This window comes from Pangasianodon hypophthalmus, chromosome 4 (genome assembly GCF_027358585.1).
Source record: "Pangasianodon hypophthalmus isolate fPanHyp1 chromosome 4, fPanHyp1.pri, whole genome shotgun sequence".
Classification (NCBI taxonomy): Eukaryota; Metazoa; Chordata; class Actinopteri; order Siluriformes; family Pangasiidae; genus Pangasianodon; species Pangasianodon hypophthalmus.
Genome location: NC_069713.1, coordinates 5,540,486 through 5,562,383, shown reverse-complemented (window position 1 = coordinate 5,562,383; position 21,898 = coordinate 5,540,486). Strand labels below are relative to the sequence as shown.

The window sequence follows — 21,898 nt, the reverse complement described above, 5'->3', positions numbered from 1 at the left end:
ATATGGCAGGCGGCAACTTTTACAAATGTAAGTGTAACTTTTTATTAATTAAAATATATCTGTATATATCAAGATATTTCGAAATGAACTGTAACTTTTAAATTCATAACTGTACGCATCAAGTGATAATTTGGTGGATTGTTCACATACGTTAATTAACACATGTATGTACAGTATTCACATACTTATTAGAAAATAATGTATTGATGACTTTTTAATTGATTTAGGGAAGGATGAAGACGTTAGGCGTCTAATAATGAGCAGGAGTGTCAATGGCCATCTCTTCTCTGGGCACAGAAATGCTGCCCAGCTTCGATGGGAGTGAATTTCAAGGTTCATTTTTTCATGAATTAATACAGTTGAGATTTAATTGATATGTACTTTTTAATGCATAAATCATTACGTTATATGTACTGCAGAACAGTACTGAAGGAGATCGGCTGCTGGGTGTGATTTCACATGCTAAAGCAGCCAAAAAGTGGGAAAATCTAAAAAAACATACAAGGTAAGTTAATATTTATATACAGATCTGCTTGTAAGTTTACAGCCTCTGCAGCATCTGGTGGTTCTTTGCCACTCAGGACAGTTGAGAGACTCATACACAACTATCACAAAAGGTTACTGTCATTTAATGCTGAATATTAAGAATCACAGGTGTGTAAACTTTTGAGGGGGATAATTTGTGAAGTAGTTATTATTTTTACTTGTGGATGCTTAAATATATGTTATGCTGGACTGAGATTCTGCAAGTGGTATGTAAACATGTATGTAAACATATATATGTATATCTATCTGTATAGATAGATAGATAGATAGATAGATATAGATAGATATACAGATATGTATATCTATGTGTGTGTGTTTTAATAAAACTCATACTCACGATCATACTTTGAATTAACCTCATACTGAATTACTTTATCCAGTCAGAGCCTTTTTAAATTAATAGCATTCTTATATTAAATTCTGTTTGGTTGTACATCATTTGCTTTTAAAGCTGGTTTTAGGAGCTAAGGAAGCCACCCACTGGAGTTGGGACTGAATCGGAGGAGTACACTGAAGGAACATGGAAGTGGTACAATGGATGGATGGATGAAGCACTAGGTGGGAGGCCATCCATCCAGCCCCCCATCCTAATTGCCTCATTGGAAGAAAACTCCATTATTCCTGCAGTGAGTTCCCCTGATTCAGTCCCAGCGGAGCCCAGGCAACAGGATAGGAGAGGGAGAGGAGATGCAGGGCCAGCAAAGAGGCAGAGAAGGGAACCTGTGCTGGATTTTTTTTTTAGGGAGAGAGGCTGAGAGAACAGAGGAGAGAATGAGAAGAGAAGAGATGAGAGAGGAGAGACTGCTCTCAATTCTGGAAAGAACTGTAGAAAAAATTAGATTTTTTTTTTATTTGGAATAAATAATTTGACTTGAGTCATGTTTGCTCTTCTTTTTTTAAACAGGATTTTTTACGCTAACAAAAAGATACATTGTTCTGTCAACAGTTACTCACCTTTATGTCATTCAAACCTGTATGACTTTCTTCTGCAAGTTCTTCTGCACAAAAGTTAGAATTTTAAGGACTGACAGCCTCAGTCACTATTCAGCCTCAGTCACATGGAAAAATATGCAATGAAAATGGATAGTCACTGAGGCTGAGTTCTGCTAAACAGCTGCCTTTGGGTTTCATGGAAGAAAGTCAAGGACATGAGGGTGAGTAACTGGTAACAAAACTGACATGACATAACCAACCTAAAATAAATACACACTATTAAATATTTTAATATTTTTCCTATATACAAACTATATATTTTAACCATAACTAACTATATGATACTATGTAAATAATTGTGTATATAAACACAGATTTTATAAGATTCATGATGTCTTAGGGCTGGAGGAAGATCATCATAATCTGGAGCAGAGACACCTGCAAGCAAGCGTCAATATTGTGTTCTCCACTCTGCGGGTCCGTCACTTGCAGATCATCAGGATCATCGCCATTCAGTTGTCCTTCTTCTGGCTCCATGATCACCATTTGTGATGCAAATGTTGTGCAGTATAGTACAACAAGCAGTGACCTCTGGAGCTAATTCTGGCTTAACTTCAAGGGCCTTGAAGAAAAGTGACCTCCATCGTGTTTTCAAACTTCCAAAGGATCTCTCAGTGATAGACCAAGCTTTTGCATGGTGGAGTTTGAAACGATGCTGACGCTGATTTACATTTTGGAGTGGCTCTTTATATGGTGTAATTAGAGAGATTGGGTGGGTAAGACAGGGGAAACCTCCAGCTTCTAAAATGTGGTATCCCACTGGTGGGTACAGTGCCTTCAAGTAGATTGGGATGTTCCTGAGCACATTGGAGTCATGGACTGATCCAGGATAGCCCACAAAAATGTCCAGATATTTACCTTGGTGGTCACAGAATGTTTGTAACTGGATGGAATGAAATAACCTTCTGTTTAGAGATTCTGTTTAGAATCAGTAGATGGATGCTTGATTCTAATGTGACAGCCATCAATGTTACCAGCAATTGCACTGAAGACAGGACTGCCAGCCAGGTTTGCAAAGCCTGTGCTGATTTCCTCAAGCTTCTCTGAAGATGGGAAGTGGATTACTCTGTGTTTGATTCAGAGGAGCAGTTCTGAGACTCTGTGGACAATCATGTGAACTGTAGGATGGCGCATATCAAATACTCTGCAAACAACCTGGTAAGAATTTGCACTTGCCAGCCAAAATAAAGACCAGCACGTCAAAATCCTGAGCACATCCGTGGTCATGGTCCTCACTGAGGTTGTTAATGAGGTAGGTCATTGTTTGCCTGTTAAGTCGAAAGTCTGTTCTCAGGTCACTTTTCCCATCCCGGTACAACCTGAGGACAGGCACTTGGTGGTTCAGCAGGCAGTATGGAGCTGGAGTGCCAAACTGAAAGAATAAATCTACTCTAAGTTTTTAAGTTAAAATGTGTTACATGTGTAAACCATCCTACTGGATTGTAAAAAGGGTATTTATATCAACATAATAAGATCATGTAAAAAAAATGTTAATTATACATTATTTTGTCAACATAACATCTTTAGCTACATCCTGCTGCAAATTAAAAAACCTGAAGATTAGTCTTCCCAACTGTTATAAGAAACACATGTGACTGAGCCATATTTTGATGGGGGAAAATATGATTTAGTTGCATTTGTTTCTTACAGGAATTAGAAGTATCTAGTCTTCACTTATTTAGTTAACAGCTGGATGTATTTTGTCTATTGTCTTCTTACTGATAGGTGGAACTTCGAGCTAACAAAGCACACCTTAAACTTGTTGCTCTTTCTGAAATACGCCTTTTTCTTCTCCTCAGGAAAAGAAGTTTCTCCAAAACCAAAACTAGCAAGACGGAGTACATTTTACACCAGGTTTACCTCAGGAGCCAGCTTGAGGACACTGACAGGAAACCCTGCGAAAATGTGTATATATGTTCATACACTTATCTTTGTTCTTGTTCAAAGTTATTTTCTACTTTTATTTTTAAATAAACAAGTAAAATAAATGTGACAGCAGTGTTTTTATTCTCTTTTTTATTTTTAAATATAATAAATATATTTATTAGATATAATAAACATAATAGAGTAGGCGTAATTTTTCCAACGAAAATGTCCATGACAGAGTGCTCTATGACGCATGGTAGTTACGTCAGTGTCTGAAATCACTCACTCATTTTCATTCACTTCTTCCCCATATAGTAGACTCAAATGTCATTTGCTATATAGGGGATAGTGAACAAGTGAACAACTGAGCAATTTCGGACACAGTATATGTCTGAGTCCCAAACACATAAAATGAATGTGGAAGCGGAGGCGTGGTTGTCCCCAAAACCAACGGGACAGTCCATTTTTGTGTGGACTTTAGAAGAGTCAATGCGGTGTTTAATTCGACGCATACTCAATGCCTGACATTGACGAACTGCTTGATCAGTTATGTGTGGCTCATTTTTATTCGACACTGGATTTGGCAGATCCCCTTGACCCCAATATCTCATGAAAAAAATGCCCTTTTCCACCAATCATGACCCCTCGTTATGGTTGGTTGGGGCCCCCGCGCCATTCTGCGACATTCCGACATTCCATCGTGGACAGAATCCTCCATCCACATGCTGCTTATGCCGCTGCCTATTTAGATTCAATTCAATTCAATTCAATTCATTTTTATTTGTATAGCGCTTTTTACAAAGGTCATTGTCTCAAAGCAGCTTTACACAAACAAAAGTAAAGTGAAGTGTGTGTGTGTGCCGTCTCTGATGAGCAAGCAGGGCGACGGTGGCAAGGAAAAACTCCCTGAGATGGTGATAGGAAGAAACCTTGAGAGGAACCAGGCTCAACAGAGAACCCATCCTCATATGGGTTTACACCGTAGTGTGCGTGCGTGTGAGCACAATGTGTGTTGGTGTAGTCCATGGAAAACAGCTGAAGCGTTTTCGTGGCAGTATGAAGCATTGCCGGTGGACAGGTCCAGAGTGAAGGGGGGCGAGGTCTGGATCACCGGCAGCTCAGGAGTGTAGCTCGGCAGAAGGAGAAGGAAAGTGGTTAGGTACACTCACAGTCACCGTGTGGAGATAAAACTCAACATCCACGAGTCCCCCAGATCTACTCCTTTGATAAAAACACTAGTCGCTAAATGCTAGGTTAAATAAATAAGTCTTCAACCTCGACTTAAACACTGAGACCGTGTCTGCTTCACGTACATTAACTGGGAGACTATTCCATAATTTTGGGGCTTGGTAAGAGAAAGCTCTGCCCCCTGCCGTGGTTTTGGCAATGCGTGGTACTGATAGACAGCCTGCATCCTTAGAGCGAAGTAGGCGTGGCGGAACGTAAGGTACTAACATATCGCTTAAATACTGCGGAGCGAGACCGTTTAATGCTTTATAGGTTAGGAGTAATATTTTAAATATTAAAGATGACTTTATTGTTTAGGGTAATGACTGGCAGCAGCACATGCAGCACCTGAGGGCTGTTCTGAGATCGTTGAGACAGGTGAGGCTCATGGCAAACCCAGAATTGTGTCCAATTGGATGGGTGGAAGTATGGTATCTGGGCTTCCACTTGGGCCATGGGCAGGTGTGTTCCCAAATTGATAAGACTGCAGCGATTGTGGCCTGCCCGAGACCCAAGACCAAAGAGGAGGTGAGACAGTTTCTGGGGCTGGCTGGCTATTATCGTAGGTTTGTGCCTAATTATTCGGATGTCACCATCCCACTGACTGATCTCACTAAAAAAGGGTGCCAGATCCGGTCCAGTGGATGGAGCCGTGCCAGCAGGCTTTCACTCAGGTAAAAGCTGCAGTCTGTGGTGGACCACTTCTACATTCTCCACGGACACGTCGGACAGGGGGCTGGGGACTGTGTTGTCCCAGCTGATGGAGGAGAAGGATCGCCATGTGCTGGACATCAGCCGCAATCTCTCTGTGCGAGAGAATAAGTATAGCACGATAGAGAAGGAGTGTCTGGCCATCAAAATGGCAGTCCTCACCCTCCGTTACTACCTGTTGGGACAGGCCTTCACCCTCTGTTCGGATCATGCCCCGCTCCAGTGGCTCCACTGCATGAAGGATGCCAACACGTGGATCATTCGTTGGTATCTGGCACTTGAGCCGTTTAAGCTTTATTGCCTATGTCATGGTTTCGTTCAGCCAGGGACAGTTTCTTGGAGAAAAATGGCACTGGGTGAAGCTTAAGTTTTTTTGCCAAGCCTCTGTGACATCACCCCTTCCACATCACTGGCTGGAGGGGCATCTATTTCCACAAAAAGGGCCTGGCTGGATCTGGGTGCTTCAAGATTAGCCAAGAGAGTTTCACTGGAGTTTCTTGGGTGTGATGATGAAGCTGAACCCTCAGATGAATCTACGGTAAAAGGTGATGAACCCCAGGAACCACTGTAGCTCCTTAACAGTGGTGGGCATCAGCTAGTGAAACTTGCTTTTCTCCCCTTTGATGAAAAGTTGATTTTTCAGGAGACAGGCCAGAGTCTTTCTGAAATGGATTATTTGCACTTCCTTGATGGTGAGTAAATGAGAATATCATCAATATATGCGTTGACCAGCTTGCCGAGCATGTCCAGGAGGACATAGTTAATGAGGCTCTCGAACACTGCTGGAGCGTGAGATAGCCCACAAGGCATGATGTACTAGACGATGTGACCAGAGGAGGTGCTAAAGGCCATTTTCCACTCATTGCCTTCATGGATACGGACGAGCTTATAGGCACTGCGCAGGTCAAGCTTGGTAAAGATTCTTGCTCTGAGTTGTTCCAGAGCCATGGGAACCAAGGGCAGAGGTAGGTTGGTTCAATCCACGATAACCAATACATGTTCTGAGACCACCTCCTTTCTTTTCCATGAAGAAGAAGCCTGCAGATGCGGGCGAGGTGGAAGGAAAAATCTACCCTTGTTTCAGGGATTCCATTATTTAATCGTCCATGGTCTGAGCTTCTTTGGCTGAGAGATTTGCTCCTGATGTAGGATGGTAACTCTGAGAAGGATGGGTGCAGTGCAATGGGGTATGCCCCCCTCCGATGGGTCCACCATCCAGGGCTAAGACTTGCAGGGGATTGCGGAGTGGCTGGGTGGGCTGATTCAATCTCAAGATGAGAAAGCTGTTAATGAAGTTGCCAGCCGCTCCAGAGTCAATCAGCGCTGAAACAGTAGAGAAACAAGTGTGAAAGAGTATTCTATCTGCACTGATATGGCAAAATTCTGATGAGAAGTAATCTGAGGAGCACTCACTGTGTTGGAGTGAGAAGGCTGATCCACTCGATCTGAGGTGTTCTGAGAGGACTTGCACTTGGGACGGACTAGACATAGTGCCACTTGTAGCTCAGGAAGGATATCTTGATTCAAGCCCAGTCGATAAGCGTCTTTGATCGCTGACTCATTCCAGCCAATGCCAGCAGCTAACGCGTGGAATGTCAGCACGAATTCAAGCGGCGCACTGGTTGCCTTGTTTGAGCATGAGGAGCTGTTCACTCACTTCCTTACCCTCCGGAGAAAGGTCGAAGACTCACTGAAGGAGCTCTAGGAAGCAATCATAGGAGATGGTGTGCTCTCCTCCTTGGGACCAGATGGCAGTAGCCCAGGTGAGTGCTTTATCATTTAGCAAAATGATGAACTGTGCAAACTTAGTTTTCCCAGTCACTCCCTTCTGACTGGAGAAATACATTGAAGCATGAAACCTTTACATGAAGCGGGATTACCTGAATATTTTTTGGGATATGTGATGAGTGATGAGGCAGATTGACAGGTTGCCACCTTTGTAGCCGACGTGGGTATGAGCCTGCTAGCTGGGCATTGATCATGGCAATCTGCTGTTGTTGCTCACCAATGAGACAGCCTTGAGAAGCCTATCGCCAGAGTCTGTCGCCATTCTTGGAAACCTGCTGCTTCCATAGGGCATCAAGATGAATCAGGCAGGTCTAGAGAGCAGAAGGTGTCACTGGTATCTCAGGAGTAGCATGTGTAGCTTGAGGGGAGGGGGAACACAGATTATTAGGTATGCTCATTGTGACATAATGGTTAAGGATATTTGTTATGGCCTTGCTAAGTTTGGGTGGTCTGAGTTCGGTTGCACTGGAACTGTGCTGCAATTCCCATGAATGAGAAGGCAACTCATACTCGGTTCCGCACTTGTTCAGGAAGTAAAATAACCTGCGTATGTGTTTTAGCCGATGACGACATCATTAGTTTTCACAGCACACTTGTACCATGAATGGCAGGGGAACATTGTGGGATACAGAAGAGGTCAAATGCTGCACATAATATCTGCTGCGCATAATAGCACCAAAACAATATAGAAACAAAAAATATGGTGAGTCCTGTTGTGTTCTCCAGGCACATTTGTGATGACATAAGATTTCATATGCGGGGCTGCCAGGAACAATCACACTCAGATTCGGACCGCAGCAACCATGCCTAGTGTGAAAACTACCTAAAAGGGAGAGCCAGAAGGTGACACAGACATGAGGGCACCCTGGGACATGAAGTAGCCAGTAGGGGGGTGGGGTGGGGGGTCACTGACACCATCCAAACATCCCAGTTCACCTAAACACTCTATGCCCTTGAATTCTCCAGATCTGCTTTACCTATGAAAAAAAATTGATTAATAAAGGCTTGAACAATATTTTTTTGTGTCCCAAACAATAATTGGAAGGCTGTTCCATAACTTTGGGGCTTTGTAAGAGAAAGCTCTAGTGTGGCCTTCACTATTCGAGGTACCAACAAATAGCCTGCACCTTTTTGATCAAAGTAGGCGTGGTGGATCATAAAAGACCAAAAGTTTGCTCAGGTACTGCTGCAAGAAACCATTCAGTGCTTTACAGGTCAATAGTAGTATTTTATAATATATATATATATATATACACTGCCTGGCCAAAAAAAAAGTCATTGTGGGAGATCGAAGTGCCTTGTGACTAGTGCATTTATTTCCATGGGTTCTATGTCAGAATTCAGTCAATTTCAGGCTACAGCTTTCTCAAGGATGGCTGTCACAGCCTATTTAGAACTTACCAGCATCACATGCAAGCTGGTAGGAGTGAGATTCATTCCCAGACACTGCTGGGAAAATTTAATCTCAGGCTATATGGAGTGTTATGTTGAAGAGTGCAGAGAATTTAAAGTCCTAGGAAGAGAGAGTCACAAAACCTGTCATATGATGTTATGCCTAGCTACAGCTTACGCCGTCATTTTCACTGGCTGGGTTTTAACCCTCCCTTATGATGCTTATTAACTCTTCTTGTTAACATTGTCAGAACACAGTTATTTCAGTCTCACACATTTTTCCTCATTTGACTGTTTTCTACCACACAGGTATGTTACAGAGAAACTCATTCACATTTCCACTAATATTGGGCAGTTAAGACTCTTTTATGCAGATCTATCAGTAAAGAAAAACCTATAAATAAGTAAGATAAAGTACTGTTTTAGTAAAAAAGTTTATTTGGTTTTAAAAGATATTTAAGTAAAAGTGGATAAGACGCATAAAAAACATATAAGAAAATAGTTGGTATTAAGTCAGTTGTGTTCAAGGTTGTCTGGAAGTACAAGATAATCATCTTTATTATTATTATCATTATTGTTGTTGTTGTTGTTTGACATGATTCCCAGTGTTCTAGCCAGTAATTAATTTTAGGCGTTGATAAGGAAATACACTAAATAAAGTCGCCATGAGATCTGGACTATTATATTAATTTCAATATTATGTTTCACTATTATACTGCATCCTGGGTTGATGTCAGACACCAGTATATGAGGTGATGGTGAAATTTTGTTATTTTAATCATCTAAGGCATAATCTACCACCAACCAATCTTGCCATTTTAATAACACGGGTATAAAATGGCTTTAAGCGTTCCACTAAAAATTATTAAAGTAAGATGCTAGTAATACGGGGGAAATGACATTTTGTCTTGTAAAAACAACTTCATTTTCTTCAAACCTCCAGTACTGCAGGAGGAGAAAATGAATATATATATATATATATATATATATATATATATATATATATATATATATATATACACACACAGTACTGTGCGAAAGTCACATGGAAAGAAATGCTGTAAAGCAAAGATGCCTTCAAAAATAATGATGTTTAAATGTTAAAAATTAAATGTTTCCAAATAAAATACCATAAAGTGCAGTAAACAGTAATAAACTAAACAAAGTCAATATTTGGTGCGACAGCCCTTTTTTTAAAATAGTAGTCTCAGGTACAATTTGTGGAATTTTACAAGTTTTTTTTTCTCATTCAGGCGCCAAACAAGCTCCTTTGATTGGCTAAAAGTTCTCTGATCTGTGAACAGTGCCTGTCCCTGGCTCTACAGGTGCACAAATCACACATTTCACAGAGATATATGGTGCAAAAGTGAGAACGCATGGAATTTATCATTTGTGAGCGAAAAAAACAGCATTTGAGACTCCTAGTGGCAGATTCAAGCAGTTGTAGTTATTGACTTGTGGTTTGTGCTAGAAAAATATACAAGAAAAAAATTATTTGAGTAAATATTCTACAGGTGTGCAACTCTCATTGCATAAATTCACATTTGCGGATGTGCAAAATTTGTCCATGACTTTTAAACACATTTTTAATACGAGTGTGTGAATGTGTTTTGCACCATATTGCACCACTGCAGCAACTGTAGAAACATGTGAGCGTATGAGTTTTTAATTTGGGATTTGTAGGATAGGATTTGTGCACCTGCAACAAAGAATTTGAGAAGGTGTAACTGTTGTGTTTGTGGGAGAGAAAAATATTCTACAAGTACAAATTCCACTGTCACAGGTGCTCAGTTGTTTTGCTCCAATAATACCTTCATAAAATAGCTCCCGCTATGTTTTAGTGATGGATCGTTCATGAACGACTCGGTCATTTTCAACTGTTATCTTTTTTTTATTATTTTTATTAATGCAAGACAAGAATACAGAGTTGACATTAGATGCTTGTACATAATACACAAAGTATCAGGAATATACATTATGTCAACTGAAATCAAAGTAGTATTAAAGTAGTATAAAACAGGTCTCCAAAAAAGTATTTGCAAAAATACACTCAGAACGATGAGAACAACAAACTCTATATCAGTATAAATTATGTATTGCAAATCAAAGTGCATATATCTACACCATGGAACAGCCATTTTTCAGAACATAAATAAACAACCCCTTATTTTGTAATGCAGATTCAATTACTAAAATAATAGAGTTATCAAATTGACCTTCATTTTTCCATAGGAAACAATACTTCTAAAGAAACAAAGATGATTTTTTTTTTTTTTTTAGAACAACAGGCCTTACAAAAAAAATGTTCCAGGTGTCAAAATATCAAAAAGGTCAAAATCAAAAGTCAAATTAAAATTAAGGTGGCATTAATTTGCATTCATTTTACCTTAGAGTATCAGCTTTATTCCATAAAATAAAACAAAACAAAAAAATTAAATTAAAAATATGAATTCAATTTTAAATATCCTGAAAAAGCCCCCAATCTCTAATTTAAACAGACTCTTGTTAGCCTACTGTCTCAGTACATACTGAAATAAGCTTCTCACAGAGCCTATAGAGTATAAAGTCTCAGGCTGGAGGGAAGATTTCAATTCCTTCTACAAAAGCTCTACCTCCAATAAAGTAGGCACGTTTGTTATCTTTTCTTGCTTTCTCCACTGCTGGCCATAGTTTATTTCTTCTTTCTTTATCCGCAAGACACAAGTCCTCTGATATTTTCAGGTTATTTTCCCGTAGAAAGGTGGACTCCTTTGCTGCAGGCCATACAGCATCACGGTGTACAGTGTCAATGGCATTTGGAAGTTTGTCCTTGTCCTCTGGTAAGAGATGCTGAGAAACCTCGATGACCCTTCCGCGAACATCATCTCTTTCTCTTTCTCTCTCTGGAATACCACAGAGTCTTAAATTCCACCGTCTTGAGTAAGTTTCCAGCTGTGACAGTCTCCTGTCTTGCTCCATGGCGGTCTGCTCCATTTTGCCCAGCAGAAATTCCACCACTCCGTACTCGGCTTTCAGACTGTTCACTTCAGCACTCATCAATTCAATAGCTTCCTTCATACTTGTAATTTGCCCGGTATTTTCATTGATTACCTCTTTCATCGTGTATTTTCTCCGATCATGTTTTCCAGAGAATCAGACCGAGTGTTTATTAACTGCGAAAGAGCTCCGAGTTGAGAGAGAACAGCAACATCCGAGCAATCAGTTTTCTGTTGTTTTGCAGCAGGAGACTTGCACGGAGTGTCGAGAAGTGCAGGGAATTCCTCCTCATATAACATAAATTCGTCAGAGTCCATGTCTGTTTTGGCATAATCATGTAAATGTTCCATTACAAGACTGTCGGAAACTTGCGGCGTCTCATTATCTGCTTTGCTAGCAGGATTAACCTTCACCTGAGACACGCTGGTCTTTTTCTTTCTTTTTTCAGATTTGCCCATTGTGTCACACTCACGTAACGGGGCAGTTATTATCTAAATAATATCCTAAGTTAAAACCGAGTGAGAAAGTCGTTTCTCAAGTGCACTACAAGCAATTTATGCTATTTGAGTTTGCGGAGCGCACCGACTCACACGTCGCTAGAGCGCCATCTTGATTGCTATGTTTACGCCGTTGTGCTTCCTGGAATTATGTCAGGTGAGTCACGTGTCTCAATCAGAGCTCTGGATTGGTCGATCACAGTAGGCTTCCCCTACGTCTATATTACGTTTGACACATTGCATTCTGGGTATTGTAGTGTCCGGGTAAAAACAGACATACAAAACAGAAAGTATAACACTACAGAATGTGCAGATTCTCCACATCGTTATTTTAATAAAACTTCTACATTTCATTAATAGGTCTTTCAAGCTGTACAGGAAACTTCTGAGTCATCTGTGTCATCTACCACTTACAAGGATTATGGCTACAGGGTACGTGAACAAACTTTTTTTTTTCTTTTTAAATTTCAATACTTATTATTTTAGAAAAGGATAAATGCTTCTTTCTTTCTGAAGAACCAGCTTTTGCACTGTTAGATGCTGAAAATTATAACATTTTCACAAAACCCCAGCACTGCACTCCCAGTAATATATTTTGCATCCTATTTCACACATTTTAAAATAAAAAAATTAAAGAACTTTGTAAGCACAAAATCAAACTGACCTTATATCTGTCCATAAAACTCAACAGATTTCAAGACTTATCATTGACTGTACATGATTTAATCCAGAAGAGTGTATTAATCAGTAAAGGCCCACCTGCACGATATCGTCTCCTCACAACCAGAAGTAATCTTGATGAAAACGGCTCAGTAAGAAAATGGACATTTGGACAGCAAGACAACAATATGCAAAACAAAATAATACTGATGGTAGGAGAAACCGGAACAGGCAAAACTACTCTGATCAATGCCATGGTAAATTATATACTCGGGGTGAAGTTTACAGATGAAGTGTGGTTTGAGATTACAGAAGAGGAAGGAGATAATCAAACGTCAGATCAGTCAAAAACAAAAACAACTGAAATCACTGTGTATGAGGTCTTTGTCCAAGACAAGCCAATCTGTCTTACCATCATTGACACTCCAGGTTATGGAGACACCAGGGGAACAGATATGGATAAACAGATTGCTGAAAATCTGTACAAACTGTTTCAGAATGATACTGGAGTGAAAGAAATTGATGCAGTGTGTCTGGTAGTGAAGGCATCTGAGAATCGACTCTCTGACAGACAGCATTACATCTTTGATGCTGTTTTGTCCTTATTTGGTAAAGACATAGAGAACAACATTGTCATTTTTATCACTCATTCAGATGGAATGCCTCCAACAAATGCTCTTAATGCTATCAAGAAAGCAGGGATTCCCTGTAGGAAAGATGAAGGAAATGAACCTGAGAATTTCTTATTCAACAATCGTCAAACTGAGAAAAGGAGCCCAAAGTATAACAGAGCTCTCCAGACAGCTTGGGAACAAACAGAGGACAGTTTAAAGGATTTTTGTGCCTCACTGAAAGAACAGAACAGAAAAAGCTTAGAGCAGACTGAACGTGTTCTGTTTGAGTCCAAACGACTTGAAGCCTGTATTAATAATCTACAAAACCGCATTGACTTTGTAGAGTGCAATCGTAAAGAACTGGCTCAGATTCAGAAAGCCCTTGAGGAAAACCGAGAAAAGATTAAGAGAAATGAAAACTTTACTTTTACAGTCACCAAATATTACAAAGAAAAAGTTCCCATTGAAAATGCTTCATGGTGGGACAGAAAGGCCACCACTTGCTCTGTCTGTGAGGAGAACTGTCATGAGTATGGCTGCTGGTGTGCCATCGATGCCAGGTGGTGTTATGTCATGAGAAATGACCACTGCACTTCATGCGCACATAAATGTCACTACAGCAAACATGTCAGAGAGAATAAGAAATATGTTACATGCAGCAAAGAGACCACAATGACATATAATGAGTTTAAAAAGCAATATGAAAGAAATGATACTTCAGCATCAGCTATCAAGTTTGACTCAAAGGCCTTTGAAAATGTCACAAAAGACATTGCAAGTAACAAGAAACAGGAAGAGGAGATGACAAGCATAGAGAAGAGACTGAAAGAAGAACTGATGAAGACTGAAAAGGAAAAAGCTAAGCTGGTGGAAGAAGCCTGCAACACCATCCTGAAACTGTCTGAGATTGCTTTAAAGCCAGATTCTGCTTTCATCGTTCAGTCTCTTGACTTCTTGATCCCTCGAGCTGAGGAAACTGGAAGAGACATTATTGCTCAGAAACTAAGAGAGCTGAGGAAAATTCCATCTGAATCACAGGAAAGAGTTAATGCTGTAATGGGGTATGCAAGAGCAGGTTTCAGTAAACTGAAAAATGCTTTTCACTGGTAAAACATGAGTTTAGGAGATTAAATATGGCCATGTAACACATAATAAAGAAGGAATTATGAACTATGAATTATGAATTATGAACATATCTGTGCAGTTTTTGTTCAATTTAATAAAACACATTGTGTTTATTCAGTAATGCTGTTGTTCAAGATTTAATATTTTACTTAGTTTTGGTAATCATTTAAAACTTTTTTTTGATGAGCCATTATGAATGAGTTTAAAGTAGAATTTGTCTTTTAATTAAAACGTTACCTTACCTATACCATATTACTTGTGAAGCTATACTGTTCGTGGATAGATGTTTATTCTTTTCTTTTAACTTGATTTAGTTAATTAGCTTGTATTGATAATTCCCCAATTGCAAGTGTTTATCTGTTTATCTGGCTTTCTCATTAAATATCTGGTAACTGCAGTGTGCGTGAGTTGCCTCTTTTTTTTTTTATCAAATAATATTAAATCTTCAGTAATTCATAATCCAGATAATTAATACTACTGCTACTACCAATAATAATAATAATAATAATAATAATAATAATAATAATAATAATAGTTACAGGGTAAATGAACAATTTATTTTTTTGAAAACAAAACGAATTATTTCAGAAAAGGACAAATGCTTCTTTCTTTCCAACTCCTGCACTGTTAGATGCTAAAAATTCCAGCATTTTCACACAAAAAACAGTATTCTATTCCCAGTAACATATTTGGATTCTTTTAAGTTTTAAAAATTATTGAGCAAAAATCATTGCCCATTTTCCCAACAGATTTGCTTCCAACACACCAACCTCGAGAACTGACTGTTCACTTGCTGCCTAATATATCCAGCCTCTTGACAAGTGCCATTGTAACAAGATAATCAATGTTATTCACTTCACCTGTCAGTGGTTTTAAAGTTATGGCTGAACAGATCATTTTAGCATGGCAGATATATTTAAGCAACAACTTACACAAATAACCCAAATTATATGTGTAATGTATTAACATATATAGGGATGTTAATGGTTTCTTTAAAATATTATCTAGCAAATTCAAACTTATGTTTTCCCGTAAAAGCCTCAGTAATGAGGGAGTCAAACTTCATATAAACTTTATTTATTTATATACATTTTATATAAATATAAACATGACTGTATATATGAGTGGACAGCATGGTGCCTTTAACTTCCATTGTGCTTTTTGAAGCTTTTTTTGTGCTTTGCACTTTTTTGTACTTAAATTATAGTTAAATCTATAACACTGACCATAATATTCACTATTTTGAGAAGGCAATCATCAACCTTAGAGTTATCACTAACGTTAGCTGGCTAGCTTGTCATTAATGCTACTCGTTCTTGTCTGGTGGCTAGCTTGATGCTAACATTACTTTCTATAGTCTGCTGGCTAGCTTGATGCTAACATTACTTTCTATTGTCTGCTGGCTAGCTTGATGCTAACATTACTTTCTATAGTCTGCTGGCTAGCTTGTTGTCAACGCTACTCTGAGTTGTCCACTGTTGTTTCTGTGCTGCAATTTCAGTTGAAAGTGTTGCCTGAATGTTTGAAGTTCACTGTAGAAGAACAGCACCAATAGCCACTCAGGCCTGTAACTGTAAAAGGGTGGTTAAAGAAGCTTTATATGAGCTTTATGTGCTCTGACAGAGGAAGACACACACTTTCATGGAGGTGTCCATGTTTTTTTTCCCACTTTGTGCATTGGATGTCCCAAATGGAAAATGAAGTCATTACAACTCGCACATTACCACTTACAAGACACAATTACGAACACAGCATAAGTATGCTAACTAGAGTTACCATTAGCAAGGACTGTCATGACATCAGTGTCAAGTGCTCTTGGACATTCAACTGCTGGAAAGCCAAGTTACAACTCTATAAACATGTAAATTCTCCTCATAATTATTGATGAGGATGTAAAGGGGTGTTGGGGGGCATGTCTATAAAATGACTAACAGGAAGCCAATCCAAATATAAACGAACATTATGGACCGGAAGGCAAGTTTGCAAACTTATTTCTTCCAGCTTATGTAACACACGTGTTCTGAGACAATGGCTTAAACTATTTTTTTTTATTATTTCTACATATTTTCCTACATTACTTGTACTAGTAAGAAAAAAATATTCTCTTGCACCTTTAAAGGGATTTCTGATTGCAAAAAGTTTGAGAGCACCTGCTGAAAAAAAAAAAAAACAACAGAAACCATCACAGAAATTCTAATGGTTTCCACTACAAATACCATTACAAACCATCAGCTGACCATTAAAACTATTACCATTACTGGTCCTTAATGGTATCCACTAGACATAACATGCCACCAACAGAAGGCAACAAATTACCAGTAGAGACCCACAGAGACCATTACAGTTTCCATTAAAACCAATACAATTCCCATTACAATACATTAAAACCATTACAAATCCCATTATAACCATTAAAACCATTACAAATCCCATTATAACCATTAAAACCATTACAATTCCCATTATAACCATTAAAATCATTAAAATTCTCATTATTACCATTAAAACCATTACAAATTCTGAGGGTTTCTGTTGCTGTTGTTTTTTGTAGCAGGGAAAGCACCCTTACAGTAGAGGGCAGTGGTCATGATGCTTTCTACCAGCACAAGGAAGAAAAAAAGCATCGAAGAAAACTTTACATGGCGAAAGAAACACCAGTTTTCAAGCAAGACCAGAGCTGAGACTCCAGCTCCAGCATGTCGTGGAGGTGTAGTGTCCGAGGGTGTGGGAAACGCAATCAGGCCAAAGCTAAAGATGTTGTTATTCACCGTTTCCCTGAAAAAGACTTGGAGCTCTGCAGTAAATGGTTAGCGGCTATCGGGAAGGTTGTGAATAAAACGGAGAGGAAATACGCGTCTTTCCGAGTGTGCAGCCAGCACTTCAGACCTGACGACTATGAGAGGGATTTGAAGGCGGAATTATTGGGATGTCCACCAAAAAAGGTCTTAAAGAAAACAGCAATTCCGTCTATATTCCAGACTAAACGAAAGCCAGGCAGAAGGCCCTCTCACACTCCAAAGAAAAGTCAACCTGAGGTAAAGTTGTCTCTGTTGTTTATTTGTCTTTGGCTCACTTTATTCACACTTTATACATTATATAGTGCACAGCAATCTTAAATTATTCACTAATACTGGGCTACCTGGATTATTTGTATGGGTTCAAATCGAACACTAATATTACAGTAAACAAATCATAAATTCCCGCGCAGCATTCTCACGTCATCAAACCGCGCCAGAACAGCCGCCATTTTAAAAATTCAAGTCAGTCCTAGTGTTTTGCGTTAAAGCAGACAAAGACATCTGAAGGAAGCTGTTCTGAGGAATGGTTTTAAAAGCATTATTCACCCCTGTTTTGTCCTAGACAGTTTAAAACAAATCATACACAGACTGAGAAATGAATTTTTCCTCACCAAGATCTCCACCAGGCTTTATCTATGAAGGCATGTTTACCTGTGACAATGCAGGGTGTCACCTGAGGTACCAGAAAAGAGCTGTGTGAGTTTGTTTAGCAGCTCAAAACCACCATGCCAGAGTGCAAACACAGGGATGTTGTCTACCACTGTTTACCAAGGAACAAAATCTGACAATACACTCTGGCCATAATGGCCAAAATTATGTGGACACCTGACCATCACACCCGTATGTGATCCTTCCACAAAGTTGGAAACCACAATTGTATAGAATGTCTTTGTATGCTGTAGCATTACAGTTTCCCCTCACTGAAACTAAGAGGCTCAAACCTGTTCCAGCATGACAATGCCCCTGTGCCAGCACAAAGAGCTCCATGAAGACATGGTGTGTGAAGGTTGGAGTGGAAGAACTCGAGTGTCCTGCACAGAGCCCTGACCTCAACCCCACTGAACACCTTTGGGATGAACTGGAACACCGACTGAACCCCAGACCTCCTCATCCAACATCAGCGCCTGATCTCACTAATGCTCTTGTAGCTGAATGAACACAAATTCACACAGCAACATGTTTTTTGTAAGGATGGTGTCAGGCAGACCATATGGTCATCCTATTAGAAAGGAAGGATTACTATTGCAGTAAATAATGCAGATAACTGATGATTTGTTCATGACTTTGTATATTTTTCATCAGGACAACAACTGTCCCTGTCTCGTTTGTGTACTATGGGTGATAGGCCCTTTCTTCTTATGCTCCAAAACTGTGGAACTCGCTACCATCTGATCTTAGAGAAGCCCAGTCTTTTAGTGTATTTAAATCCCCTCTTAAAACATATTTGTTTAGGATTGCTTTTACTTATTTAATTATTATTATTAATATTATTGTTATTAATAATTGAATTGTATTTTATTATTAACTGTTTTATGATACATGTCTATATACTCTTATGTAAAGTGCCTCGAGAGGCCTTTTTAAAGGTGCTACATAAAATAAAGTTTTTTATTATTATTATTGATAACCAACTATGGTTACAATAAAGCAATAAGCCCCAGGGGGGTGTGATGAACGACAGTGATTTAAAATATAATATGGTGACAAACACACACAAAAAAATACAGTGTCATAAAATATATTATCAATTAATCATCTCAAACAATTCACACAATATAATCTTTTGGCAATAAGCTTTGGCTGCTAAGAAAATAATGGGCAAAGATGAGTGTATTTTGTGGACAGAACAAAGTTTTTCAAATTGGAGCATTAATACAGAGTTTAGTTATTGTAATGTGGTCACATTTATGTGTATATAATGTATTTTACAATCGCTTTAAATACAGCTCAGCTGATTTTAGAATGGAATCTATCCATTTTTATAAAGGTCTTTTTTTTTTTGTTAGAATTACAGATGTATTATATTTAACGTTTGTTCTTTATAGGTGTCTTCTGAGAAAGAAAATGCACCTACTGCACTCTCAGCATGTTCTGAGGCAGAGGAGATGTCATGGCTTAAAGGTGGGGGCTTGCGTTCAAAGCTTGTTGCATGCAATAAGCATGTGTACTTTGATTGAACTGGATAATAAATTTACTGGATAATAAATTTTTTTTTTTTCCCCCACAGCTATTAAGAGCCTTCAGACTCCTCAAGGATCTAACATTTTTAAGTAAGCAACCCATGTCATTTGAAGTTCTTTAGCTTTTTTATTCTCTTGGTTTTTATGCTGTGTATTTATTGAAAGTGTCTTTTGTGTTTGTATAAGAGTTTTCAGGATAATTCAACAGTACTCCAAGTACTTAATAGATATGACTGAGACCACTTTTCCATATTTATTCCAGGAGTCGTGAGGTGCTGGTGAACACCCAGTGTTTGCTGGAGCTCTTCCAGTTCTGCTGGCTTTGTCAGAAAGAGTGCTGTATTACCATTGAGGGCAACGAGAAGCTGTTTTCAGTCACGCAGGACTGTGAGAGTTGTGGCTACCACAGAGACTGGAGGAGTCACCCGCCTTCAGCCGAACCCGCACACACCTTTCATAAAGAGGCAGAACATGCACCGAAGCATGAAGAGGTGTGTATTTATGTAACTGGCTACTCTAAACGCCATTAACTGCAGAAGGAGTTGTTCACAGATAGCAGTACCACATCATAAACACACATTAAAAAGAGATAGGTCTGAGCACCATGGACTAAAACATCTCAGTTGATGAAAACATCTTTCTACCCTGCAGGTTGTGGTTCATACTGGGTCTTCAGCTAACAAGTGCAGTGAGCAGAGCCATGAACAAGTGTTCACTGAAGAGGATGGCTCATACTTATCTAGCGAGGATGAAGAAGCAAGTCTGCAGGAAGAGGAAGTTAAGACCAAAAAGAGGAAATCTAAGGGGCAGGACAGTTCAGATGAGCAGGAACTACATTCAGATGCAGAGGCCACAGACTCTGATGTGTCCATGGATGAAGACCTGTTCACAGCTTTAAAGGAGGATGGTCAGGGTAAACTTGTGGTGTGGTGTACACAATGTGGGATCGAGGCCTCGCTCTCCTGTTCTGTCCATCGACACAAAAAGGTGTTCTGCTGTGCTCAGTGCAGTGCAGGTGACAACATTAAAACACATACTTTTGAAACACTACGTATTCGGTTTGATGACGTCGGCAGTTTTCAGAAACATGCTGAACAGGAGCACGGATCCAAACCATTCTATATACTGTGTCAGGACTGTGGCAAATTTGTTATAGCAAAAAAAGAGCATGTATGTGAACATAAAATCAAGTTTATCATCTGTCCAGAGTGTGGGAAAAGATTCCTCACTGAGGGCGGCCTAAAGACGCACTACACTCAGCTCCATTCGGATTATGATCACCCGTGTAAATACTGTCTGAAGGTCTTCAAAACCAGGTCTTTAAAACTGGAACATGAGCAGACTCATCCTAAAGAAAAACAACCATACAGGTGTCCAGATTGTCCAGAGAAGTTTGACAATATTCACAAACGCAATAACCATGTTAAGTCCCACCGAGGTCCACATAAATATGTGTGTGATGTATGTGAGAAAGGCTTTAGGGATATTAACAGGCTGAGGAGGCATAAGCTCATCCACTCTGGAGAAAAGCCTTTCAAATGCCAAGTGTGTGAGCGTTCCTTTAACCGAATGGAAAATCTTGGTGCCCACATGCGCGTCCACACTGGAGAGAGGCCTTTCATATGTGAGCAATGTGGAGAGTCATTCAGTCACAACGTCAGCCTGAAGAACCACAAGCAACGACACCATGACTCGAGTTTGACTCAAGAGAAAGAAGTGCTAAATGATATAGAGAAAGAAGTGCTAAGTGATGTAGAGAATAAGGTGAAAACAGCAGTGGGGGTTCCATAGTAAAGCTCTGATTGCTTTACTGCTGATGGAGCAACAGTGCAGTGTTCTTCACATAACTTTCAAGTTCTCTACGACTTTGGTCCTGGCTTCAGGAACCAGGAACAATATCTCTCCAAGGAAATCCCAAAGAAACTGAATATCATTCTGACACTTTCTATCTGCAGACCATGTGATACATTTTGAAAGCAGCTCTGTTTGCTATTCCGGTACTAACTTAGTGGTATTCATAAAGCATGGCCTGTGTACTGTGTAACAGCATGATAAAATGTTTATCCGTGAAGACTACTGCAGTGTTTTTGTAAAGCACTTAAATAAACCAAACAGGAGGCACAATTGCTTTACTTCCAATTCCTTTACTTTAATGACTAGTCAGGTGGTTATGCTTATGGTTTCGCACATGACTGCACACTACAACTGTCAGGAAAGACTAAACAAAAGGCTTGTAAATACACTATATGTCCAAAAGTATGTGGACTGACCATCACACTCACTGGTGCTTGTTGATCATCACATTCCAAAACCATGGGCATTAATATGGAGTTGGTCTCCCTTCGCTGTTATATGCATAATATGCCTCAGCCGCTACATGCTCAGTGGTTAAGACAATTTGTGAGTTCAAATCCCAGCACTGCCAAGCTGCCGTTGCTCTTCTGGGAAGCTTTCCGCTAGATTTTGGAGCGTGGCTGTGGGGATTTGTGTTCATTCAGCTACAAGAGCATTAGCGAGATCAGGCA

The 21,898-nt window shown here is 39.5% G+C and overlaps 2 protein-coding genes across 2 annotated transcripts; both read left to right on the top strand.

Annotated features, from left to right (window-relative positions):
* The first annotated feature begins 12,360 nt into the window (after positions 1-12,360).
* On the top strand, positions 12,361-14,738 carry LOC113547297 (uncharacterized). The gene is made up of 2 exons (XM_026947566.3): positions 12,361-12,428; positions 12,688-14,738. The coding sequence occupies exons 1-2, from the start codon at positions 12,418-12,420 to the stop codon at positions 14,378-14,380; spliced, it is 1,704 nt and encodes a 567-aa protein (XP_026803367.3). The 5' UTR covers positions 12,361-12,417; the 3' UTR covers positions 14,381-14,738.
* Positions 14,739-16,992: 2,254 nt separating this feature from the next.
* Positions 16,993-21,497, top strand: LOC128316984 (zinc finger protein 879-like). The gene is made up of 5 exons (XM_026947577.3): positions 16,993-17,430; positions 19,239-19,314; positions 19,421-19,463; positions 19,636-19,864; positions 20,025-21,497. Exons 1-5 carry the CDS (start codon positions 17,092-17,094, stop codon positions 21,162-21,164), a joined length of 1,827 nt encoding a protein of 608 aa, XP_026803378.3. The 5' UTR covers positions 16,993-17,091; the 3' UTR covers positions 21,165-21,497.
* The last annotated feature ends 401 nt before the right edge of the window (positions 21,498-21,898 follow it).